Source organism: Pristis pectinata, chromosome 20, assembly GCF_009764475.1.
Source record: "Pristis pectinata isolate sPriPec2 chromosome 20, sPriPec2.1.pri, whole genome shotgun sequence".
In the NCBI taxonomy this organism is placed as follows: Eukaryota; Metazoa; Chordata; class Chondrichthyes; order Rhinopristiformes; family Pristidae; genus Pristis; species Pristis pectinata.
In genome coordinates this window covers 29,164,720-29,192,631 of record NC_067424.1, presented here as the reverse complement: position 1 = coordinate 29,192,631, position 27,912 = coordinate 29,164,720, and the positions used below count along the sequence as shown (strand labels likewise).

Genomic DNA, 27,912 nt, shown 5'->3' with positions numbered 1-27,912 from the left:
TATACTCTATCCTTCACAAAGTTATTAAAAAGTGTACAAGTTGAGGTCCCAACACTGACCCCTTTGGCAACCCACTAATTGCAGTTCACCAACCTGAAAGTGATCTATTTATCCTAACTGCATGTTCTGCCAATTCCCTGTTCATGCTAGTAAATTATCCTTATGCCATGAGTTCTTCATTTGTGCAATTACATTTTGTGTAGTACCTTATCTGCCATCCTAAAGGCTCCAACAGCTCTCCTGAAACTTAGATCAATCTTCATATTTTTTTTCCTGAATTTCAAGACTGTATGGCACCTTTGGGAAAAATTTCAAATGGTTCAAAAGTTCACCTGACGTTATGCTCTAATCCAAGCAATGTCCATAAATATTTTTTTGGTCTGTTGACTGACTTGTTATCCATGATATTTTTACACTCAATCTCAAATTTTGCTAACAACCATTTATAGGGACCCTTACTAAATATTTTCTGAAATCCATATATGCACCCATTGGCATCTTTTGTTTATCCAGTTTTTTGTCATAAGACTCAAAGTTGTCAAGAAATTGCCTTTAACAGTTTTAACTATCTCCAATTAACCTTTTAATATATCAACTTCCATTGCTTAACTCAGATTATGGATTCTAATATTGGCTGTGTTTCAGTCCCATGGCACCATTTGCCCACTGAAGGAGGGTTCAGAAATTGTAACCGGGGCCTTTTCCATGTTGGATTGTCATGCTCTGAGGACCTATCTGCTTCCTGTTCGCTGATTTTCTTATGACTACTTAACAGCTTTGCACAAGTGACACTTCGCAGGCAGTAGGTTGCAGCACTGAATTTGAGGACATAATTTAGGGTGGCATGTCAATACAGTATTAAAAGGTTCTGAATAGCTGACAAAGTTGTCTTTCAGATTGAAAGTTAAAGTGAGGTATCCTGTGACATGATTTTAAAAAGAAAAGGGAAACTCTCCCTGTGATGTGCCCAGTATTTGAACTTGTAATAACATAGTGTGGGAGTTCTGAGTCTCCAAATTTGTATGCACTTTGTGTATGCATCTGAGAGTTCTGATTTTACATTGCAATATGTGGGAGTTATCAATATGCTAATTGGCTGTGGCATATCTCTACAAAACAGGCTGTCTTGTAAACAAAATTAATTCAGGGAAACATTTTGGGTTATCCTGGAGACATGAAGATTCATTATTATGTTTTCATATCAGCACTTCAGTATTTCCATTTCCTTCTCCAGAATGCCTGTACCCTACATTTGTTCAAAAAAATGTAAACAAATTTTTGATGCAAAAACTCCATACCTTCATCCACAACAGTTGGACACCCTTCTTCAATTCTGATTGGGCTCTCTCCTTTGACTTTATTTTCCTTTTGAATGCTTAAGAACCACTTTTCAGGTTGCATTATTCATTAATCTTACTTTCAATCCTTCTGGTTCCTTCTCTTTGTCCACTGCTGCTTTTATGTTCCTCGTATGTAAATTTGGTCTTGCATCTCTCTTTCTCATTTTTAGTTTGGTTTTAATCTTTCTATTGATCCTCAAAACTTATGGTTCATCCTCTTGCCTTCCAAAGGGCACTCATTTTGTTCAGTGACTGCTGATATTAGGTTTCCCATTGCTGATCCATCATCATAGAAGTTAGCTCTTACATCTGCATCATTTTAGCCTGTTTGTTCTGCCTATCCAGGTCACATTTGGTGTCTTCTACACAAGAGCATTTGCCTGTTTGGTTTATCTGTACTTGTATTCACTTACCATCTAACTATCTAATATGTATAATTGTCTTTGGTTGAGACATTTGGCTCCAGTTATTGAATCCATGGACTTAACCTGCTGTTTTCCTTTTTCTCCCTATCCTCAACCTTTTTATCAGAAATTTGTGGTGCTCCCTTCTTTAAAGCACTTGGTAAATCGGCTGCTGCATTCAATGTATCATCAGTTTTTCTGTCTTGAGATAATGAATTTTACTCGCTCAGAGCTTGGGCTTAAATCTACTTTTAAAGAATGTCATTATTATTCTTTGGATATCAGTTGAAAAATTATGATGGGAACTGTGTGTCCAGATTCAAGATTGTACTTTCCAGCTATGATTTGCTAATTTGTTATAAATCGCACTTCCATCATTTACAAATTTTTGCTCATTTTGAAGTCTAGTTCATGGATACTATTCCTATTCATTTGTGTTATATTACAGATGGTTATGTTTCTCAATTTCATGCAGTGTAAATCTTTCAAGTAAAAATGTTTTATTTGCATGGTGTTCATAACTGAAATATTCTAATCAGTGCCAAATGCACAAGCATATTTCAATATTTATCACTCTTTTGAAACATTATAAAACACAGGAACTGTTATATAATGGAGTGTCTTAAGCTGATAGAATCTAGATATATAAATTTGAGACTCCACTTAAATGCCACAGAAGATCTACCATAGGTACCTAGCAAATGAGAAAATCCATTATTGAGCTATTTGAAGTTTCTGCGTTTTGTCCCTGCTGCAGACTTAACTGCTACAGATCCCAATAATAAATAAAAATTAAAGTTGTGGCCACCTTTTGATGAGAGAGGATTGATTATAGGTTCCATCACTTATTTGTAGTCACTTACCTCTACTGTAAAATACACCCTTGTCGATAAGATAATGATTGGGTTTCCCTGTGAGCATTTGGAGTTGAATACGAGCATACTTATTATGCCATTTAACCCATCAGGTCTGTGTTCCGAGCAAAGCAGTCCCATCAGTCCCATTTTCCCCCTCCTTGTTTTTCTGCAGCCTGCCAACTTATTCTGTCTCCTATGCTGTTTGGTTCTTTTGCCACATATCTACAGCGAAGGATATTTGACAGTAGCCAAGTAACCTACCAGCATGACCATGGGATGTGGGAGGAAACTGGAGCACTTGGGGGAAGCCCATGTGGTCACAAGGAGAACATATAGACACCATGCAGACAGCACCTGAGGTCAGGATTGAACCCATGACGTTAGAGCTCTGAGGCAGAGGCCCTAGTAGCACGTCCTTGATGTGGGAGGAAACTGGAGGACCTAGCAGAAACTCTCACAGAGAACATCCAGAGTTAGGATTGAACCCAGTTTCCTGGTGCTGTGAGGCAGCAGCACCAACTGCTGCAATGTTGTCCTGAATAGTTTCCCAACACATAATGACTAAGTTGGCATTGAGTCTTCTATAGAAAGGAATTGTCCTTGTTGAGAGGTGGCTCCTGATGTGTGGAAAGCTATGTCGGGGATCTTCATCGGTGGACGATAATGTGCCGTGGGGGTGGGTGGGTACAAGTTGGTGGAGGACCTGAGGACTTTTAATGTCCAGATCTTTAGTGTTAAAGCTCATGACTTCATGTTCCAGTGAAAAAATTCAATAATGACTTGGAGCACGACTTGTGAATGTGCATATTCACAAATGCCGTCTGTGTCCTCAAATCGATGACTGGTTTGGGTGATAATCAGTAGGGAAGTGAAAGTGATGAAGGTTTACAGGCAGCCCCCTCATTACTGCTGTCTATGTAATGGAAATTCGCCCATGCAGAATTCACAAATTGCCATGCAAAAATTTGAGATATGCAGTAAAATTTGCTCTCGAGAATAAAACCCAAATAAATACAAAATTATTTTTTCGACTCGTGTTACTTGATACATGTGGGGGTTGCCTGTATTCTGTTGATAAACTCCACTCCAGCAGGAAATGAAATGCGGTGTTGCAATCCAGGGCACAGCCTGGATTAGACCAGTCTGTACTGTGATTGGGTCTGAGGTGGACTTTTTGCTTTGGGTCGTGGTTTGTATATTCTTCTAACAGGTACCGAATGATAATGCATTTCTGAGTACAGGCAAATTTGAGAAGGATTTTCTATAATCTCACTTAGTTGATAAAGTGGATACTTTTGGGTGCTGTGGGGGTTGGTACAGCTCTCCCAGATTTTTCATGGATGTGTCTTGTAATGAAGATCGCATCATAAAATAGCAGAATGTTTGGAATCCACACTGTATATTCTGAGAGGGGGTTGAGGAAGATCCCTGAGGTGACTTTCCCTGTGGCAGACAGTGGGGAAGCCTGAGAAGAAGCTGGCTACCTTTCTTGAAGATAGCCAGCTTCTTCTCCAGCCTTCCCCTTCCAATCCCCACTCTATTATGATTATTTTATGCATCAGTAGAATGGACCAGGAAAGCACATTAACAGAATCAAAATAACTTGCAGTGCATATTTATTTGGAAAGGAATAATTGCTTTTGAGTCTATTCTCAAAACCAATTACTTATTCACATGACAAAGATCATCATTACAACAGTATTACAACCTGCGATTTTGAATTTACTTCCTGAATTTAAAGCCTGTTGCAGAGCCCAGTTTTATAAAATTGTTCCAAAGAGAGACAGAGCAAAAGAACATCAGAGAGTAGGAACAGGAATAGGCCACTCAGCCCCTTAAACCTGCACCATAATTCAGTACGTCTGATCCGCTCAAGACCTCTTATCAACCTCTTAGGAACAAGAAAGGAGCAGTTACTCTACTAGGAGTATTCTTTAGGCCCCCCGGTAGCAGTAGAGATATAGAGGAGCAGATTGGCAGGCAGTGTTTGGAGAGAAGCAAAAATAACAGGGTTGTTATAATAGGAGACTTCAACTTCCCAAATATAGACTGGAACCTGCTTAGTGCCAAAGGTTTAGATGGGACGGAATTTGTTAAATGTGTCCAGGAGGGATTCCTGACGCAGTATGTTGACAGGCCGACTAGAGGGAATGCCGTGCTAGATCTAGTTTTAGGAAATGAACCGGGACAGGTGAAGGATCTATTGGTGGGTGAGCATTTGGGGGACAGTGACCATTGCTCCATAACCTTTAAAATTGTCATGGACAGGGACAGGTGCAGAGAGGACAAGAAGATATTTAATTGGGGAAGGGTGAACTATGAAGCTATAAGGAGAGAACTTGGGAGTGTAAAGTGTGATGTCCTTTTTGAAGGGAAATGTACCATGGAGATGTGGTCGATATTCAGGGATCTTATGCAGGATGTTAGGGATAAATATGTCCCGGTGAGGCAGAGAAGGAATGACAGGGTGAAGGAACAGTGGGTGACGAGAGAGGTTGAATGACTAGTTAGGGAGAAGAAGGCAGCATACACGAGGTATAAGCAGCAAAGTTCAGACAGGGCCTGTGAGGAATATAGAGTAGCGAGGAAGGAACTTAAGAAAGGGCTGAGGAGAGCTAGAAGGGGACATGAAAAGGCATTGGCTAGTAAGGTTAAGGAAAATCCCAAGGGCTTTTTCACCTACGTGAAGGGTAGGAGGATGGCTAGGGTAAAGGTAGGTCCAATTAAAGACAAAGGTGGGAGAATGTGCCTGGAGGTGGCGGAAGTGGGAGAAGTTCTCAATGAATACTTCTCTTCGGTATTCACCAAGGAGAGGGATCTTGATGACACGGAAGGGAGTGCTGGTAAGGGTAATGTTCTCGAGGTTGTAGATATCAAGAGAGAGGATGTGTTGAAGTTGTTAAATAATATCAAGACAGATAAATCTCCAGGGCCTGACGGGATTTTCCCCAGGCTGCTTTGAGAGGCGAGGGAGGAGATTGCTGAACCGTTGGTAAGGATCTTTGAGTCCTCGTTGTCCACGGGGATGGTGCCGGAGGATTGGAGGGTGGCAAATGTTGTCCCCTTGTTCAAAAAAGGTAGTAGGGATAGTCCAGGGAATTACAGATCGGTGAGCCTTGCGTCTGTGGTGGGTAAGCTGTTAGAAAGGATTCTAAGGGATAGGATCTATGAACACCTGGAGAATAATGGACTGATTAGGGACAGCCAGCATGGATTTGTGAAGGGAAGATCTTGCCTCTCAAGCCTGATAGAGTTCTTTGAGGAGGTGACAAGGAAGATTGATGAGGGTAGTGCGGTGGATGTGGTCTATATGGATTGTAGTAAGGCGTTTGATAAGGTACCTCATGATAGGCTTCTTCAGAAGGTCAGAGGCCAAGGGATCCAGGGAAGCTTGGCTGTGTGGATTAGGCAGAGGGTTGTGGTGGAAGGAATGCCCTCGGATTGGAAGGCAGTGACTAGCGGTGTCCCGCAGGGATCGGTTCTGGGACCTCTACTTTTTGTGATATTTATAGATGACTTAGATGAGGGGGTGGAGGGCTGGGTTAGTAAGTTTGCGAACGACACTAAGATCGGCGGTGTTGTGGATAGTGTGGAGGGCTGTCGGAACTTAGAGCGATATTGATAGGATGCAGAGCTGGGCTGACAAGTGGCAAATGGAGTTCAATCTGGAGAAGTGTGAGGTGGTACACTTTGGAACGACAAACTCCAGGGCAGAGTACTGGGTGAATGGCAAGGTACTTGGCAGTGTGGAGGAGCAGAGGGATCTGGGGGTTCATATTCACAGTTCACTGAAAGTTGCCTCACAGGTGGATAGAGCAGTTAAGAAGGCCTATGGGATGTTAGCTTTCATAAGTCGTGGGATTGAGTTTAAGAGCCGCGAAGTGATGATGCAGCTTTACAAAACTCTAGTTAGACCACACTTACAGTACTGTTCAGTTTTGGTCGCTGCATTATAGGAAAGATTTGGAGGCGTTGGAGAGGGTGCAGAGGAGATTTACCAGGATGCTGCCTGGATTAGAGCGTATGGAATATGAGGAGAGGCTTAAGGTGCTAGGGCTTTATTCAGGCTTAAGGTGCTAGGGCTTTATTCACTGGAAAGGAGGAGGATGAGGGGAGACATGATAGAGGTATATAAAATATTGAGAGGAATAGATAGAGTAGACAGCCAGCGCCTCCTTCCCAGGACACTAGTGCTCAAGACGAGAGGGCATGGCTTTAAGGTTATGGGTGGGAGGTTCAGGGGAGATGTCAGGGGGAGGTTTTTCACCCAGAGAGTGGTTGGTGCATGGAATGCACTGCCTGGGGTGGTGGAGGCAGATGCGTTGGACAGGTTCAAGAGTTTGTTGGATAGGCACATGGAGGAATGTGAGACAGAGGGATATGCGGGAGGAAAGGTTTAGATAGTGTGAGGGTGGTTTAATGGACGGCACAACGTGGTGGGCCGAAGGGCCTGTTTTGTGCTGTATGGTTCTATGGTCTCCTGAACCCTCGTATTTCCCAGTATTTCAAAAATTTGCGTACTTTGTCTTAAGATCGCCTCAGTGATCTTGTCGTCACAATCCTCGAGAGGTAGAGAATTCCAAAGATTTACCACCCTCAGTGACAAGTTTTCCCCCACACATTTAAATGACTGCCCTCTCATCTTTTAATTATGGCTTCTTGTTCAAGATTTTCCACTAGTGGAAACGTCTAAAAGAACAGGTAAGATTTGTAGAGGGGGGTAAGTTACTAGTTTATTTATTATAGTAGCATTAAACCGTACCATAAGCAGTATGCATCAGGGATTAGTGTTATGTTTGGAGTGCCAGATGTGGGGGACCCTGGGAGACTACCAGCCTCCCAGAGGACTACATCTGTGCAAAGTGCATTGAGATGCAGCTCCTCAGGGAACATGTTAGGGACCTGGAGCTGCAACTCGATGACCTTCGGCTGATTAGGGAGAGTGAGGAAGAGATGGACAGTAGCTATAAAGAATTTGTAGAGAGTACCCCTGTGGCGGTCCCCCTCAAAAATCGGTATATCATTTTAGATACTGTTGGAGAGGATGACCTGACAGAGGAAGACCACGGCAGATGGGACTTTGGCACCATGCCTGGTGCCGTGGTCCAGCAGGTAAAGAGAAATGCAGTGGTTATTGGGGATTCCATAGTAAGGGGAACAGACAGGACATTCTGCGAGCCCGGCAAGGATACCCGGATGGTGTGTTGCCCCCCTGGTGCCAGGGTATAGGATGTCTCTGATCGGGTCCAGAATGTTTTGAGGGGAGAGGGTGATCAGCCAGAAGTCTTGGTACGTAGGTACCAATGACATAGAAAAAGAGAGGAGGTCCTGAAGGAAGATTACATGGAGTTAGGAAGAAGATTGAGAAGCAGGACCTCCAGGGTAGTAATCTGAGGATTACTACCTGTGTCATGTGCTAATGAAGGTAAGAATAGCAGGATCAGGCAGATGAATGCATAGCTGAGTAACTGGTGCAGGGGGCAGGGCTTCAAATTCTTGGATCATTGGGACCTCTTTTGGGGGAGTTATGACCTGTTCAAAAAGGATGGGTTACACCTGAACTCCAAGGGGACCAATAACCTGGCAGGAGCGTTTAATATAGCTGTTAGGGAGGGTTTAAACTAATTTGGCAGGGGGAAGGAAACCAGGATGTTAGGATAGAGGAAAAGGTATATAGAAACAAGTCCAAGACAGCGTGCAGCAAAGATGGTAAGAGGGACAGGCAGGTGAAAGGACAGGATAATTTGCTGAACAATAGAAATACAGCAAAATTGGTAGCAGATACTGGTCTAAGTGTACTGTATTTAAATGCACATAGCATTAGAAATAAAGTGGATGACCTAGTAGCACAGCTACAGATTAAAAAATATGACATTGTGGCAATCACCGAGTCATGGCTTAATGACGGATGTGATTGGGAACTGAATGTCCAAGGATACACAGTGTATAGGAAAGATAGGTGAGTAGGCAGAGGGGTGGTGTGGTCCTGATGGTTAGCAATGATATAAAATCAATAGAAGGAAGGGACATAGGGTAGGAAGAAGTGGAATCCTTATGGGTGGAGTTAAGAAATGACAAGGGTAAAAGGACAATAATAGTGATATATAGGCCCCCTAACAGCAGTCAGGATGTGGATTATAAGTTACAGTTGGAAATAGAAAAAGTGTGTCAGGGAGACAACGTCAAGATAATTATGGGGGATTTTAACATGAAGGTGGATTGGGAAAGCCAGGAAGGTAGTGGATCTTAGGAGAGAGAGTTTGAGGAATGTCTACGAGATGAATTTTTGGGGCAACTTGTTGATGAGCCCACCAGGGGATCGGCTGTTTTGGATTGGGTGCTATGTAACGAACCTGAGGTGATTAGGGAACTAAAGATAAAGAAACCATTAGGAAGTAGTGATCACAGTATGATTGAGTTCAGTTTCAAATTTGAAAAGGAGAAGCTGATATCAGATGGGTCAATATTTCAGTGGAACAAAGGAAATTACAATGGCATGAGAGAGGAACTGGCCCAAATTGATTGGAAAAGTAAGCTAGTTGGAGGGACGGCAGAGCAGGAATGGATGGAATTTCTACAAGAAATAACGAAAGTGCAGGATAGATGTATTCCAAGGAAGAAGGTGATTACAAATGTGGCTAACGAGAGGTGAAGGCTAAAATAAAAGCAAAAGGGAGGGCATACAAGAAAGCAAAAATTAGTGGGAAAACAAGACTGGGAAACTTTTAAAAACTTAAACTAAGAAGGTCATTAGGACAGAAAAGATGAATTATGAAAGGAAGTTGGCAGATCATATACAAAAGAATACTAGGAGTTTTTTATAAATATATGAAGAGTAAAAGAGAGACACAGGTTGATATAGGACCAATTGGAAACAGCGCAGGTGAGATTATAATGGATAACAAAGAGATGGCAGAGGAACTAAATGAGTATTTTGCATCGGTCTTCACTGTGGAGGACATCAGCAATATGCCAGATAGTCAGGGGTCTCGGGATAGAACTGAGTTCAGTCAAAATTACTAGAGAGAAGATGCTCGGGAAGCTAAATGGACTAAGGACAGGTAAGTCTCCTGGACCGGATGAAGTGCACCCTCTGGTTCTGAAGGAGGTGGCTTTAGAGATTGTGGAGGCATTGGTGATAATTTTCCAAGTATCAATAGATTCTGGCATGGTTCCAGAGGACTGGAAGGTTGCAAATGTAGTTCTGCTGTATAGGAAGGGTGGGAGGCAGCATAAAGGAAATTACAGATTTATTAGTCTGACATCGGTGGTTGGAAAGTTATTGGAATCGATCTTCAAGGATGAGGTTATGGAATACCTAGAGGTGCCAGACAAGATGGGTCCAAGCCAGCATGGTTTCATGAAGGGAAGATCCTGCCTGACCAACCTATTGGAGTTTCTTGAGGAAATCTCAGGTAGGGTGGATAAGGGAGAGGCTGTGGATGTTGTGTATTTAGATTTTCAAAAGACCTTTAACAAAGTGTCGCACAAGAGGCTGATTAATAAGATGAGAGCTCATGGAATTATAGGAAGGATATTAGAATGGGTGGAGCATTGGCTGATAGGCAGAAAGCAAAGGGTGGGAATAAAAGGATCCTGTTCTGGTTGGCTGCTGGTTACCAATGGTGTTCTGCAAGGATTGGTGTTGGGGCTGCTTTTTTTGTACGTTGTACATCGATTATTTAGATTATGGAGTAAATGGTTTTGTGACTAAGGTTGCGGACGACACCAAGATAGGTGGAGGAGTAGGGAGTATTGAAGAAACAGGAAGGTTGCAGAGAGAATTAGATAGTTTAGGAGCATGGGCAAAGAAATGGCAGATGAGATTCAATGTTGAGAAATGTGCGGTTGTACACTTTGATAGAAGAAATAAACGGGCAGGTTATTATCTAGATGGGGAGAAAATTCAAAGTACAGAAGTACAAAGGGACTTGGGGGGTCCTCGTACAGGATACCCTAAAGGTTAACCACCAGGTCGGATTGGCAGTTTAAAAAAAAGCGAATGCTATGTTGGCATTCATTTCGAGAGGTATGAAGTATAAAAGTAAGGAAGTGTTGATGAGGCTCTATGGAGCACTGGTGAGACTTCATTTGGAATACTGTGTGCAGTTTTGGGCCCCTTATCTTAGGAAGGATGTACTGATGTTGGAGAGGGTTCAGAGAAGATTTAAGAGGATGATTCCCAGAATGAAAGGGCTTGCATATGATGAGTGTTTGCCGGCTCTTGGACTGTACTCACTGGAGTGCAGAAGAGTGAGAGGGGACCTCATAGAAGCATTTAGAATGTTGAAAGGACTGAACAGAGTAGATGTGGCTAAGCTGTTTTCCTTGGTGGGTGAGTCCAGGGCTAGAGGGCACAGTCTTAGAATTAGAGGGTACCCGTTTAGAACAGAAATGAGGAGATATTTCTTTATCTAGAGGGTAGTGAATTTATGGAATTGTTTGCTACATACAGCTGTGGAGGCCCGATCATTGGGGGCATTTAAGGAGGAGATTGATAGGTATCTAACTAGTCAAGGTATCAAGGGATCTGGGGAAAAGGCTGGAATTGGGGCTAGATAGGAATAGTTCAGTTCAGCTCATGGAGCAGACTCAATGGGCCGAATGGCCGACTTCTGCTCCTTTGTCTTGTGATCTTGACATCTGCCTCCTCATACTCCCTGAGGATCTTGTATGTTTCAGTGAGATTACCCCTGATTCCTCAAGTCCAAAGAGAATAGATTTAATTTCAGCTTGCTCATGATGAGAGCAACCTTCCCACACCTGGGAATAGGTCAGTGATCTCTTTTGAACTGCTTCTACTGTCAATGTATCCTGTACTAAATAAAGGGACTTAAACAGTATACTGACCTCCAGATTGTAGCATTATTTCCCTGTTTCTTAACTGCAACCCTCTTGTAATTAAGGCCAGTGCCATTTGCCATCCTAACCCCTTGCTGCAAAGCCCTGCTGACATTTTGTGATTCATGCATAAGAACATCTAGATCCTTCTGTACTTTGCTCATCTGCAAACTTTCTCCATTTAGATAGCTTGTCTTTGCATGACTCTTACTGAAGTACATGACCTGACACTTTTCCACATTAAACTTCAGTTTTCACTCACTCAGCCTGCCTATAATCCTATTGCAGAGTCCAAATCACAACATGCTCTCCCATCTGTTTGTATTATTGGCAAACTGGAAAACTTCACATACTCTGCCGCTTCCTCCATGTCTTTAATATAAATAGTAAACAATCAGGGGACTGGAAAGCATCCTTGGGGGCACTTCACTGGTTATGTGCTTCCAGCCTGCAAATGACCCATTTATTCCAATTCTGTCTTCTATGCAATAACCAATCTTCAATCCATGCTAACACACTTCCCTCAATACCATGAGCTCTAATCTTCTGCACCAGCCTTTTATGTGGCACCTTGTCAAATGCCTTCTGTGAATTCAAATGCACTACATCTTGCCAGCTTCCCTCTTAATTCTGCTTGTTACAACCTTGACAAACTATCAAATTTGTCAAACGTGTCAACTTGGTTTGATTAGGTAACACTTCTCTAAATGGCTAGAATTATATATGTATGAGGACTAAATAGTTGACTTTCATTGTTAGAAACTAGATAAAATCCTATTAACATTATTTAGACTTTAAATTAGGGAACACACCCTTTCACTGATGCTCCAATTTCAGTATACAATTATCCTTCAATAATCTTATTAACCATTTCAGCATATTGTATTTTGTGGATGTGCCGCATTGGTAAATGCTTATTTGTAATGAGCATTACAAGATGTGCATTGTAGTTATTGTTGCTACTTCCAACAACTGTTGTAATTCATTCTTTTTAGTGTTTAGAATTGTAGCCATATCCTGGAGCACTGCTAGTGATTGAGATATGCCTGCCTCACTGTTTTCAGTATTCCCAGGTTTTCCCAGACATTCATGTAAATGATAAGCAAGAACAATTGACACATGAAGACAGTGTGACTTCCATATAACATTGGTGCCAGGGACAATCTTACTATCCATGTTATAAGGTACCAACATAATAGGTGATGCTAACATTTACCTAATTTCCATTTTGGGTGATTTGATACCCACATTTTACCACGATTACATTGTGTTAGAAATCAACAGCAGGACAAGAATCCAATCCCCCAACCAAGAAGTGCTATTCCTGGAACTAAATTATTAGAGCCTACCCAATGCCACATAGCAATGTGACACTTTATAAACTACATGTCCACAGAAATAGATGAAATACATCATTCATTACAATTCCTTAGATATTTAAAGCCCCACCAAAACCATGAAAATTAGAGAAAATATTACTAATCAAAGCTGGTTTGACATTCTCATTTTCCTGTTGTTGGTGATGGACAATTCAAAACAAGCTACACACAAATGTCATCCATCTTTTGCAGAATCAACTGCACACTCCTAACAAGTGGGGTTTGCTGACTGAGCATTCTTTTGGGAAGGTGTGAGTTGGGTTTGCAGAAGTTTATCTATCTGAGAAGAGCCAAGCATTGCATGCAAAAGTTCCTCGGGTTTTTGGCAAAAACCTGGTGTAGTGTTCGGGTCATTTGAAGACTCAATCTTCGAGTCTGCAGTAGTTTCATTTATATCTTTTGAATTGAGTTGTTCTGATAGTTATTTGGACTTGCATACTAAAACAGATGGGACCTGTTTCCTTGTAGACGCACATAATTCAATCTGATGCAAAAACACTGAATAGAGGAATACTAAATGGGTAGCTGAATACACTACTGATTTCTTACTGGTTAAGTGTTCCATGACTGTGAACATCTCTTAATAAGATTCTGATCAATTAAACTTGCAACCTAGTTGCATGGTTTAAGCCTCGTAAATTTGTAAAGGTGTTTGCATCTAATTCTGGTTGCTGCACTGTAGGAAGATAGCAGAAAAGATTTTGATTGGTTGCAAGGATGAGTAACTTCTGTCTTGTGAATAGTCAGGAGCAACTGGGATTGTTCTGTTTTGAGGGTTGCACATTCAGACTGATTGCCATCATGATCTGCGTTACACCAGTCCCACCAGGTAATGGAAGCAGATTCAGTTGCTATCAAAAAGGGAATGGACAATTAGACAATAGACAATATATAGACAATAGACAATAGGAGCAGAAGTAGACCATTCGGCCCTTCGAGTCTGCACTGCCATTTTGAGATCATGGCTGATCCTCAACAATCAATATCCTGTTCCTGCCTTGTCCCCATATCCCTTGATTCCCCTATCTATAAGAAACCTATCTAGCTCCTTCTTGAAAGTGCCCAGAGAATCGGCCTCCGCTGCCCTCTGAGGCAGTGCATTCCACAAATTCACAACCCTCTGGGAGAAGAAGTTTTTCCTCCCCTCTGTCCTAAATGGCCTAGCCCTTATTCTTAAATCATGCCTGCTGGTCCTGGACTTCCCCAACATCTGGAACATATTTCCTGTCTCTATCCTGTCCAATCCCTTAATAATCCTGTATGCTTCAATCAGATCCCCTCTCAATCTTCTCAATTCCAGCGTGTACAATCCCAGTCTCTCCAACCTCTCAGCATAAGACAGTCCCGACATCCCCGGAATTAACCTCGTAAACCTACGCTGCACACCCTCCATAGCCAGGATATCCTTCCTTAACCCTGGAGACCAAAACTGTACACAATACTCCAGGAGTGGTCTCACCAGGGCCCTGTACAAATGCAAAAGATCTCTTTGCTTTGTACTCAATTCCTGTTGTAAATACAGGCCAACATTCCATTAGCCTTCATCACTGCCTGCTGCACTTGCTCATTCACTTTCAGTGACTGATGAACAAGGATTCCTAGATCCCTTTGTATTTCCCCCTTACCTAACCCCACATCATTCAGATAATAATCCGCCTTCCTGTTCCTGCTCCCAAAGTGGATAACCTCACACTTATCCACATTAAACTTCATCTGCCAAGTATCTGCCCACTTACCCAACCTATCCAAATCACCTTGAATTCTCCTAACTTCCTCTTCACATGTCGCACTGCCACCCAACTTTGTATCATCAGCAAACTTGCTAATGTTATTCACAATGCCTTCATCTAAATCATCAACGTAGATCGTAAACAGCTGCGGTCCCAGCACCGAGCCCTGTGGCACCCCACTAGTCACGGCCTGCCATTCTGAGAAACATCCATTCACCCCTACCCTTTGTTTCCTATCCGCCAACCAGTTTTCTATCCATGTTAATACCCGCCCCCCCAATTCCATGAGCCCTAATTTTACCCACCAATCTCCTGTGCGGCACTTTATCAAATGCCTTCTGAAAGTCGAGGTATACAACATCCACTGAATCTCCCTCGTCTATTTTCCTGGTTACACCCTCAAAAAACTCCAGTAGATTAGTCAAGCATGATTTGCCCTTAGTAAATCCATGTTGACTCGACCCAATCCTATCATTGCTATCCAAATATGCCGTTATTTCTTCCTTAATAATGGACTCTAGCATCTTCCCCACCACAGATGTTAGGCTAACTGGACGATAGTTCCCCGTTTTCTCCCTCCCTCCTTTCTTAAAAAGTGGGATAACATTAGCCATTCTCCAATCCTCAGGAACTGACCCCGAATCTAAGGAACATCGGAAAATGATCACCAATGCATCCACAATTTCTAGAGCCACCTCCTTTAGTACCCTGGGATGCAGACCATCTGGACCTGGGGATTTGTCAGTCTTCAGCCCCATTAGTCTACCCATCACCATTTCTTTCCTAATGTCAATCCACTTCAGTTCCTCTGTCACCCTCTGCCTTTTGTCCATCCTTACCTCTGGGAGATTTCTTACATCTTCCCCCGTGAAGACAGATCCAAAGTACTTATTAAATTCGACTGCCATCTCCCTGTTTCCCGTAATAATTTCACCCGATTCGGTCTTCAAGGGCCCAACATTGTTCCTAACTAACTTCTTTCCCTTCACATACCTAAAAAAAGCTTTTGCTATCCTCCTTAATATTCCTGGCTAGCTTGCCTTCGTACCTCATTTTTTCTTCCCGAATTACCTTTTTAGTTAAATTCTGCTGCACCTTAAAAATTTCCCAATCTTCTATCTTCCCACTCAGCTTGGCTCTGCCATACTTCTTCCTTTTTAACACAATGCTATCTCTGACTTCCTTTGTCAGCCACGGTGGCCCCTTTCCCCTCTTTGAGTCTTTCCTTCTCTGGGGAATAAACTGATCCTGCACGTTGTGCATTATTCCCAAGAATACCTGCCATTGCTGTTCCACTGACAATTCTGCTAGGATGCCCGCCCAGTCAACTTTAGCCAGCTCCTCCCTCATGGCTCTATAGTCTCCTTTGTTCAACTGCAAAATTGACCCTTCTGATTTGCCCTTTTCCCTCTCCAATTGCAGATAACAACTTATCATGTTATGGTCACTACCTCCCAATGGCTCCTTTACTTCGAGTTCTCTTATCAAATCCTGCTCATTACACAGCACTAAATCCAGAATAGCCCTCTCCCTGGTCGGCTCTCGTACCAGCTGCTCCAAGAATGCATCCCGGAGGCACTCTATAAACTCCCTTTCCTGGGGTCCAGTACCAGCCTGATTTTCCCAGTCCACTTGCATATTGAAATCCCCCATAACTACTGTGACATTACCCTTGCCACATGCCAACATTAACTCACTATTCAGCTTGCATCCAATATCCATGCCACCGTTTGGAGGCCTGTAGATAACACCCATTAGGGTCTTTTTGCCCTTACAGTTCCTCAGTTCTATCCACACTGACTCTACTTCTCCTGATTCAATGTCCCCCCCTTGCAAGGGACTGAATCTCATTCCTCACCAACAGGGCCACCCCACCCCCTCTGCCCACCTTCCTGTCCTTACGATAGCATGTATACCCTTGAAAATTCATTTCCCAGGTCTGATCTCCCTGCAGCCATGTCTCCGTTATCCTGACAACATCATACTTACCCATTCGTATCTGAGCTTCAAGCTCGCCTACCTTATTCCTGACACTCCGTGCATTCAGATATAGGATTTTTAACCCATTTCTCCTCTCTCCAGTCGTATTAATGTTCCGAAATTGTGTAGTTCCTACCTGTCCTCTTCCTCCATCTCGCTATCCTTTCTCTCATTCTGGATCCCCTCCCCCTGCAAATTTAGTTTAAACCCCCCCGAGCAGCATTAGCAAACCTTCCTGCAAGAATGTCAGTACTCCTCCAGTTCAGGTGTAAACCGTCCCGTTGGAACAGATTCCATCTTCCCTGGAACAAATCCCAATTATCCATAAACCTGAAGCCCTCCCTCTCGCACCATCCCCTCAGCCACGTATTAATCTGCCTAATCTTCCTATTCCTCTCCTCACTCGCATGTGGCACAGGTAGCAATCCTGAGATTGTTACCCTGGATGTCCTGCCCCTCAACTTAGCACCTAACTCCCTGAACGCCTTACGCAGGACCTCCTCTCTTTTCCTGCCCACGTCGTTAGTCCCTACATGGATCACAACATCTGGGTTCACGCCCTCCCTCCTGAGAATAACCTGAACCCGATCGGAGATATCCCGGACCCTGGCACCAGGGAGGCAACAGACCATCCGGAATTCCTGATCATCCCCACAGAATATCCCATCTATCCCCCTGACTATAGAATCCCCTATCACTACCACTCTCCTCACTTCCTTCTTCCCCTTCTGAGTTGAGGGTCCACTCTCGATGCCAGGGACCAGACCTCCGCAACTAGTTCCTGGTAGGTCATCCCCACCAACAGTATCCAAAGCGGTATACCTATTACTGATGGGGACAGCCACAGGGGTGCTCTGCTCTCTCTGCCTGTTCCCCCTTCCCTCTCCTGACAGTTACCCAGTTACCCTCCTCCTGTCTTATCAGTGTGTCTATCTCCCGATAACTCTTATCTATCTCTGCCTCCGCCTCCCGAATGATCTGCAGTTCGTCCAGCTGCTGCTCCAATTCCCTAACTCGGTCTACTAGGAGCTGCAGCTGGACGCACCTTTTGCAGGTGTGGTCATCAGGGACAACCGTGCTGACCCTGACCTCCCACATACCGCATACGGAGCACATCACTACTCTAACTGTCTCCCCCATATCCTGCTCCCAGATTAGTTACAACAAATCAAGATAAAAAGTACCCACCAGACCTTACCTTATATCTCAGCAGCACATACTCAGGCTTACCGGCTTCCTCTTAGCGAAGTCTTTGTGCGCCGAAGCCCCTTGTGCCAAAGCCCGACCACTCCGCTTCCCTCTCACTCCGCTTCCCGCCTTTTAAGCTGCCCGCGCCTGCGCAGTCCAGCCCCCCCACTCAAGCACTTAAAAACTTTTACAACCCTACTAAAAGCACCTTAAAACAACAAACTAACCCTAACAATTATTTGAGGGAAAAAGCAATTGCAAGGTTATTGGAAATAATTGGGGATTGTAACTCACAAGACTGCTCTTGCATTCACAACATTATCTTAAAGTCAAGGCAAGAGTAGGTGACACAATCCTTCCAGTTTGCTTCAGCATTCAAAAGACCATGCTAATCCTATGTCTCATCCACTTCCATACCTCATCCACATTAATATTTCAGTATTATATCTTTAATATATAAAAATCTATTGATTTTTGGTCTGAGATAATCAGCCCTCAAGGTTAGAGAATTTGAAGGATTTACAATCATAAAATAAATTGCTGATCTTGATTCTAAAATGATGGATTTAAAGGCTCCTTCCACAGTGTTTTAACTCTAAAATTGATGGATGATTTGCACATCTGTTGGTGCCCCTGTCTTCCTCCTTTTGATTTGTTTAAATCTTAGAATGAACCTTATTTGAGGTAATTTTCATAATTTCATCAAATGATGAAAATCCTTGGGCCCTGCAGGAAAATAGATTTTTGGGTGGGTTGTAGATTCGGGGCTGTACGCTGGAGCTTTGCACTTTGGTTGGATGCAACTTGGCTTTAGTTTGTAATTAATTTGAAAGGTGGTGTAGATTCTTGGGCTTTGAAGGAAGATGCAAGACACTATATGAGAAAGTAACTATTGGCATTATATTGATATTTTTAATTGCATATGAGGCATATGGTTTCTGCAGAAGCAACCAGGACCCATGTTATCAAAGAACATAGCAGATTTTACCACAATAATATCCCTTTTTGATCCTTATGAAATTGACTATATCAACATATTGTAATTTGCCTCTGCTGAATACTTGCAGTTTTCTCGTGCGTTGTCAGATATCCAGCTTTTAATGAGTGTCAGACTTATGGGTTATTAATGTCTTTTAAATAATGCAAGCCCTGAATTAGTTTAAAGTTTGTTTCTGCACAAAAACCCCCTGTAATTTGAAAAGAATCGTCATTTTACTCCAGTGCAAAAATTTTTCAAAGTATTGCAAGATTTTGGAATTAATTCTGAACTTTTTTTCTGGTCTTTAAGGTCAATATGTAGCATCTGAGTATTTGAATTTCCCTCCTATCTTTTATACCATGTCCCTTTCAGCACCCCTCAGGGTTAAGGGTGATTTGCTTCGACTCTAGCCCTCTGGGTTCCTGAGGTTATTGATGAGCCCAGTGTCAGACCCACAAACTCTAGAGCAAATGGGGCAGGGTGTGCCCAATCAGATCAGGGCACTGAGTAGGGTGTGAGGTGGTGCAATACTTCTGCAGTTTGTCGGTCTTCTGCATGATGTATGACCTTGTATGATCAATGCCATCCCTAATGCTGCTCCTCCATTTTAGCAATCATGAGCCAGGGATTCCCAGCAGTCGTTGTGGATGCTGCATTTTTTTTAAGGAAGCTTTGAGAGCATTCTTGAATCTTCCTCTGTTCACCTGATGATCTCTTTCATGGACAGATCTTGGCATAAAGTCTGTCTGGTGGTGGGCACATGAATGACATGTAGAGCTCCATGTACTGCCCCACAGAGCTGACTGTAATTTCGGGTATCAGCGCTGGGGGCAGTAGCACGGAGAGGACATTAATACATATCCTTCCAGTGTGGTTAGACGGTTTTACAGAGAAATCTTGTTACCACCTCTCCAGTGTCTTGAGGTGCCAGTTATAGATAGTCCAAATCTCAGAGCATGGAGGAGGCAGGGATCACTGCTGCATGATAAGTCAGGAGTTTGGAACTAGGTTCGAGGTCGTGACTTTCAAACACCCTTCAACGCACCAGCACAGCTTTTGACTGACAGAAAAAGTCTCTCTCTCTCGCTCTCTCTCTCTCTCTCTCTCTCTCTCTCTCTCTCTGGTCCTTGTTGCTTTCCATTTCTGGGAATATTTCAGCTATTTTGTGTTTCTGTGTTTATTTAACACAAAAACTTAGAAGGTTGCATTTCATTACAAATATCTTTCCAATAATTAAGTTAAAATTATTTTGTAAGATAGAATTAGACTATTGGTAACAGAATAACACATCAATCATTTGTTGCATAAGAACATTTGAATTTTTACCTGATCTTTCCATACAGCTTTAATCTCTGATATTTGTTCGCACAGGAGGGGGAGAAATTCTGGTAACTAATGGTAACAACACTTGATTTGCTTATAAAAAATGCAATGACAGTAATCATCTTGGTGCTGCTCTTAATCTTTTATAGTCATTTCTATTGTTCCCCTTTTTCCCTGCACCCTCACCATGAAGCCAGATAATGGATTGATTTTCTGGTGAGAGCTCAAGGTTTCATAAATTTCAAAACCATTTTTGTAACTGTCCGTATTTTGCTTCATTTCAGCATTCTTGCTTACATGTTATTTTGTTTGTCGTCAATACTACTAAAAATAATTAATAAATATAAGCTGTCATAGTTAGGGAAGTGTTGCAGCTCTCCAGTTGCTAATGCATGTGAAACATCAAATTGAAAAATATCCTCTTGTAGGTAACTGATCTTGTGAGATTTGCTAGATTATGCAAATGTCCTTTGCACACATACTTGGATTTGCTAACTCATCTTTGAATTCAGCAGTTTAATATTATTTGACCTTGCATAGAGAGCATTTTTATTGTGTTTTGCAGCTTATTTGTGCATTCTGCAGAACATGTATTTGATGTATGAGTTAGAGTATTAAGTCAAGGTTAAATTTGTAATTTGACAAGTCCTCTGTGGTTCCTGTTTACCGTGCATTTATTTCATCTCCCACAGCGGAAACCACTACTTCCATACCTAACCCTGGCAGAACTAAATCTTTGTACAGTGTAAGATTTTTTTGTGTGGAATGGATTCTAGAATGGTGTGAGGAACTCTGGATCTTTTGTAGTCTGGGAAACTATTAATACTAATCAACACTTGCTTCTGGATCGGTCTGCTTCTTTCTCCTTTTTTTTATTAGTGGATGTGCATGTTTGTGTTTTATTTTACGGAAGGTGGCCTGTTGCAACAGATCCTATAAAACTGTACTGGGCTTTAGCTAGTGTTGTGACTCGCTGAAATTGGCTTGTGCTTGCTGATTTTTGGTGTTCAAATGCAAGTATCAGGATTAAAGAAATATAATATTGTCAAAATGTTCATCATCCGAAATGCTTATTTCTTTTTTCCAGATTGAAAAAATAATGAGTTCCATTGGTGCAGGGATTGACAGTGACTTCAGAAAGGAATGGCACAGTGCTTCAGGTAATTAGTGTGTAATGTATATTAACAATTTGGTTGAATTAATCAATTCCTATCATACTGATTGTGTTTAACTTGAATTGATTTGCTTGTAGAGAAACAATAATTATGCCTTGAGATGAAGGAAAAGTATTCCTATCAGTAGTGTAGGAGAGTTTAGATTTGCAAAGAAACAATTGAACGTGACATTCTTTAACTTTGCTGGCCATAAAAATGCTCTTGTAGTATGTTTCGCAGTAAGATTGTGATGCAGTACAATTATGTTTTCATTTTATGTGTGCATTTATATTAAACTTATGGAAGTTTTTTTAATCTGAGGTGGATCATTTCTAGAGAAGTTAGGAAAATGACATAAATTGCCATTGCAGCCTGTTCCAAGGAAGTGTTGAATGCAATTGTATTTGTCTTTTTCCAATTTATCTTTGGGCTCATATTGAAGTAAATTTAACTCTGCCTGCTGAACATGAAGGAAATTCAGTTTGGAATTGGATTTAAAAATTTGAGACTTTGGGGAAAAATAATAACAATGGAATTTTGTGAGGCTGTTAGGGAGTAGAAAGGAAAAAATATCCCTAAATCGGAAAAAATTATGGCTTTTTCATTTGCCAGAAGGACATTGGTGATTGAGATGTACTTGGAAGGCCAGTAGAGGCATAAAAGATGCTTGTATCCTGCACATCTGACTTCGGTTGCAGAGGTATCATCTCTGGGAATAGGATTCAGCGGTATGCTGTAAGTGACAGCTAGATTCCAGTAAATAAAAATATTAAACAAAAGTACTTTTTACCAAGCATAACTTCAGTTCGGACAAGGAGTATGGGAGGCTGAGGAGTGATTTTATAGAGGTTAATAAAATCATGAGGGGGATAGCTAAAGTCGATGCAGTCTTTTTCATAGGGTAGGGGAGTCCAAAACTAGAGGGAATAGGCTTTAAAGTGAAAGGGAAAGATTTAAAGGGGACCTGAGGGGCAAGTTTTTCCACACAGATGATGGGGAGATAGAAAGAGCCATCAGAGGAAGTGGTAGAGGTAGCTGTAATTACAATGTTTAAAAGACATTTGGACAAGTACATGGATAGAAAAGATTTAGAGGGAAATGGGCCAAAAGCAGGCAAATAGGACCAGCTCAGAATCAGGTTTATTATCACTGACATATGTCGTGACATTTGTTGTCTTACGGCAACAGTACAGTACAAGACACAACAATTACAATAATTTACCAAAAAATAAATAAAATGGGGCAAAAGAGGAATACATGGGCTCGTGGAAGGGAAGAAGCTGTTCCTGAAATGTTGGGTCTTGCATCAGTGTGTTGGGCACAGGATAAATCCTCTGAGATACTGACGCCCAGGAACTTGAAGCTGCTCACCCTTTCCACTGCTGACCCCCTCAGTGTGGACTGGTGTGTATTCTTCAGACTTCCCCTTCCTGAAGTCCACAATCAATTCCCTGGTCTTGCTGGTGTTGAGTGCGAGATTGTTGTTGCGACACTCCTGTACGTCTCCTCATCGCCATCTGAGGTTCTGCCAACAACAGTGGTGTTATCAGCAAATTTATAGATGGCGTTTGAACACAGTCATGAGTGCAGAAAGAGTAGGGCAGTGGGCTCAGCACACACCCTTGAGGTGTGCCTGTGTTGATTATCAATGAGGAGGAAATGTTATCGATCTGCACTGACTGAGGTCTCCCAATAAGGAAGTCAAGGATCCAGTTTGCAGAGGAGATACAGAGGCCCATATTTTGAAGCTTGTTAATATTGAAGGGATGATGGTGTTAAACGTCAAGCTGTAATCAATGAACAACAGCCTGGCATATATTTTGCTGTTTTCTAAAAGATACCTTGGTCAGTATGCACAAGTTGGGCTGAAAGCCTTGTTTCTGTACTGTATAACTCTATGAAAGATGTTGCTATGCAAGAATGTACAGATGATATAACATCAAATGAGTATTAGACTCTGCCAAATACCATTACATTAATATTTCTGGGAAGAACGGATTATGAATTTATCCAAACTTTTGAGAGGGAACTTCCTACAGGGCATTTTGCATAATTTCTGCACTTTGCAAATTCTTTGACAGAGTTAAGAGCATTGAGGGAACAATTGTACACATCAGTGACCATCTTTGTGAAGGGCTAACAGCTGCACGTTCACTACTGGACAGCACTAAATGCTTATTGCACCCTGTGATCTGTGGAGTGTACAAAGGAAAATACAAGTCTGTAACTGGCCTGGTCTTGGAGGACAAGCTGAGAGCGCTGATGGTTGAGAGCCAAAATGAAGCTTTTCAGGTGGTGGGGGCAGATGAGAGGTTGTGAGGACAGAGATTGTGTGAGGTGATGATGACTGTAGATTGAGGTTTAATTATGAGAAGCAGAAAATGCTGGGAATACTCATAGGCCAGGCAGCATCTGTGGTAAGAAAAACTGTTAACATTTTGGATCCCAGGCATTTGTCAAATATGACTGTCTGTCCTCACAGCCATGCAATTAATTAGCTGTTCATGATTGACATGGGCATTGTCAATTGGCGCAAAAGTAACTTACAGCTGAGTCTGTTTGAATTTTCAGAGTGATGTAATTCAACCTGAAATGATAATAAGTATGTCCTGCTTTAAAATTAAGCTATATTTGGACATATTGCCCTGAAGAAAAATTGACACTTGACAGCATCTCTAGGTCATTATGTTTTTTAGAAAGTAGGTAAATATTTTAACAATAATCTTATGCAAATAAATGAGCATATGGTTCAGTTCAGTGTTCTCAATCTAGTGCCCCTTTATTTCCATTGCTTCAGAACTTAAGCATTAAATAGAAATAATTCCATTCCCCTATCAGATGATGCAGTGTGATATTTACTTTGAATTGGAACAATTAAGTTTGCTTTGGAGATACAATGTACATGTTACATTAAGTAAATGAATGCATAATTCCTTTGACAACTTTTAGAAAATATAAATGATCTGTGTGGCTAATAAGGTGCATATTGAATATGCTATCTTAAGTGTGGAGCATTTGAAATCATATCTGGTCAGGATTCGGTTTGTAGTGGACTGGACTGTAGAGTTGTGGAATACAAGATTAATCTTGTGATTTCTAAAGCTGCAGTTAATAGTCATTTAATCATTTCAAACAGCATGAAAGCATGATGGAGGCTAAGATGTCTACCATCAGCAACTCCACCAGGAGAATCTTGTAAACAAATGACACTTTGGCTGGCAAAGATTTCATGAAGACCAGGAGTTTCATATGAGTGATATGATTTTCACTGTGTACTTCCATCTCAACCTGGCTAAGTACTTGATGCCTCCCTGTGGAGGGGAGGAGAAATAGAATAGTCATCACCACTGAGCATTCATTCATCATTTCATCACAATTGCTGGAGGGCATTGTCAGTGTCTTGTCATCTGTGGTTGTTCTTGCACCAGGAAATGAGAAGACTTGGGTAACAAAAAAATAGACAGGCCAAATAATACATACATATTCTGAAAATCAAAATGTTACCTCTCCTACCCCTCAGTCTTCCCTCTGCCCTCTCCTCATTTCCTTTTATCCTTTACTCTGCTTTTTCCTCTTCCTCCTTCCTCTACCTTTCTTCGTCCTTTGCTTTACTTCCTTTTAAGAATTTAACACATTTTAATTGATAACTCATTGTAAAAGTATGTCAACATTTAATAGTAGTTTGATCAAAAGTATGCCTTTCCACACAGTTTGCTTTCTAAAATTTGTGTTCCTGAATTGTGTTTTCCTTTGCAAAAGCAGTCATGCACAATCTAATCAATTAGGTGAAGACATCATCCAGTTGATTGCAGGGTAGGGTTTAGAAAGCAATTTTTCAGAAAAATTAAGATTATAGTTTTAGTTTTCTAAAAGAAGATCTCTTGCTGATGCCTACACAGGACACTCCCAGCTACTTACGCTAATATCCATAGCTGGAATGCATGCTTATTACTGCAGTGTTTTCTGCTTTTTTTAATTTCCATTCCTTATGAAGTTGTCTAATTTCTTCAACTGTCAGTTGCAAGCTGCTCAGGCTATCGAATGGCTGATAGTGTATTCTAATCGGTGTTTTGTGTTAGGAGCTCGGAGGGGGAGGGGAGAAGATAGTGAGGCAGTGAGATAATAGCATGAAGGGATCAAACGAGGAGCTCAGCTGGCAAACGGTGAACACTGCTGCAGCACCAGAAGCAGATCATTAATACGAGTTTGAGGCTCAGATCCAGCTGTATTATTAACAACATCAGATTGGAGGCAGCATGCAGCCGCTTGACCTGACTTGAATGCAGAAGCAGCAGCTTCTTCATGCTGCATGCCACATTTGATTCAAACCAAGTTAACTAATGGCGATAACAGAAAGTCTGAGGTATTTGACAACTGCTCTGCATGACTATCACTGTGGATTTCTTAAAATCTATGCAAAGACTGACAAATTGATATGGCTGAAGTCTACTTTGGAACTCTGCAGGGTTTAATAGCACTCTGGATTTCGTGGAACTGCGTGAGGAGCTGAACAGGGATATTTGGTTGGATCAGTTGCCCAGGGACATCGCAGGGAATGCATGATGTGGGCAGTGCATATCTCCTCATCGGAATGCCATTGTTATCGCCTCAATGGTTTTTCCTTGCTGAAGCGTTTGCCAATCAATCTCTCAACAGGTTCACGGATGTTGGAGCAGAGTGTTGGGCAATGGCTTGAGTCCATTGGAATGCCACAGTATGAAAGCAAGCTGGTACTGAATGGATTTGATGATGTGCGCTTCATGGTGAGTACAAATACCTCTGAACTTGACAGTTTAGCCATTTAAAATCTTAAGCAGTTTATTCAATTTAGGCTTGTGTTAAGCATTCGTGATAAATATGAAATCAATAGCCAGAGATATAAGTAGCCAGGATAATTCATTTAGTTCAGGGTAATTCATCATTTCAGAGTCCTATCCCTTTGTAGAGTACAGTAATATATATGCACCATATTGCAAGAAAAAAGCAAGATATTAAAATCTATGACTGTATCTCTCTATGACACAGCAGTGGAAAAAAACCCCTGTAGCTCTCGTCAACTTTTTCTGACTTCAATGTATTCCAGAAGAAATAATTAAAAATGAGTGATTCCTGGTAACCTAATTTATTGACAGGAGGCACAGGTTGCTATTTTCTGTGTTGAACCAATATACAGATAGACTCATTATTCTGCTAACTGTATGTCTGTCCCTTCCTTTGTAGTTAAATATATAATATTAAATGCTTTAAGCAATTTAAAACATCAATTGTATGCAATATAATGGTTCACTCCATTTTTAGATGATTTGAAGTGTAACCATTATCTGAAATATGTGTATTAAAGTTTCTAAGGGAGGGGGAGGAAGTAATGAAACTAAGTAAATCTTTTTTAATGTGTGTAACTGACCCGTAAAAGAACAGCATTGTCTCCACGTTATCAGTTCTGAAGCATACAGTTACAAATAGCATCAGATTCTCGAGAAATGCATTAAGTCTTAGAGCTTTATTTATGAGCTAGCAATCTGATTCTCTCCAATTAAGCATTTAAATTGAGGCAGATCAGTGTATGGAATCCACTTTCCACTATTGACGGCTGTTTTCTCTTTGTTAATATAATTGTATTCCAAGTTATTACTGATCATTGTTTTCATTGAATGCACAGTTGTCGGGGAACTGATCTCAGTTTAAACAATTGCAGTAGCAATGTTATTTTGGAATGAGACTATTCTGTCAGGATGTTGTTCTGAGTCATGTAATACACAAACTTGTCACATGTGCTTCATGTGAGTTTTGATCCCAAAACCAAGGTGACAGCTAAATCAGGATATCCTCATATCATTCAAGTACCCATTTTGTAAAAGACACTTGTCAAAGAATACATCAGTTAGGAAGCAGAGGGCTTCTATCAGGTGTGAAGTTCTGTCTGGACCTTTATTACAGGCCGTAACTGCTTTACTGCTGGCAGTAATGGATCACTTCAGTTGAGCTCATGTGGTTTGTGCACAAGCTTCATGTGGTACCTGGATCCAAGCTTAACACGAACGCAGAAGTCAGATTGGACATTATGCACAAGGAAGTCTGGCTTTTGCCTTTATTGGAAATGAAGCTGCAGCGATCCTTGCACCAACAAAGATTTGTTTTAGAGCCTTAGCATTCCATTCCCTGTGGCAATTGGATCAATCATCATTTAACTTTGCTTTCGTTGGGATGTAGCAGCACTCGTAACTCTATGTTCATAATATTCTCAAGACAGTTTTATGAGTTAAGATTTGCTGTATTATAGTTGTAACTGAACAACAAAGTTCTTATCCTGATTTAGTTACAAACCCAGATTAAGAGGTCCACACCAAGGAAGAAAGAAAGCTAGTATGAGTAAAAGGTTTTGGTTTAATCTAAGAAAAAATATTATTGCATCATCTGGAAACTGAGAACAATGTTATGTTCCTCTTCACTGCATGTTCTGTTGCAGATTTGTACCATTTTATTGACTCAAAAGCTGGAATGCATTTTAAAAAGAGTAAATCATAGATCTTAATTAAATCCATTATTCTTACGTTATCAAATCTGATGCCTCCTCTATCATAGAAATTGGAATTGGTTTATTATTGTCACTTGCACTGAGGTACAGTGAGAAACTTGCATACTGTTCATACAGATCAATTCATTACAACAGTGCATTGAGGTAGTACAAGGTAAAAACAATACAGAATGTAGCGTGAAGTGTCGCAGCTGCATAGAGA

General features: G+C 41.4%; 1 protein-coding gene across 1 annotated transcript in view; it reads left to right on the top strand.

Annotated features, from left to right (window-relative positions):
- Positions 1–27,912, top strand: part of LOC127581045 (ankyrin repeat and SAM domain-containing protein 1A-like) — a 244,659-nt gene that overhangs the window by 155,469 nt on the left and 61,278 nt on the right. Inside the window, 2 exon segments of the mRNA XM_052035103.1 lie at positions 21,109–21,181; positions 25,832–25,938. Of these exon segments, the coding sequence (XP_051891063.1) occupies positions 21,109–21,181; positions 25,832–25,938 (180 nt within the window).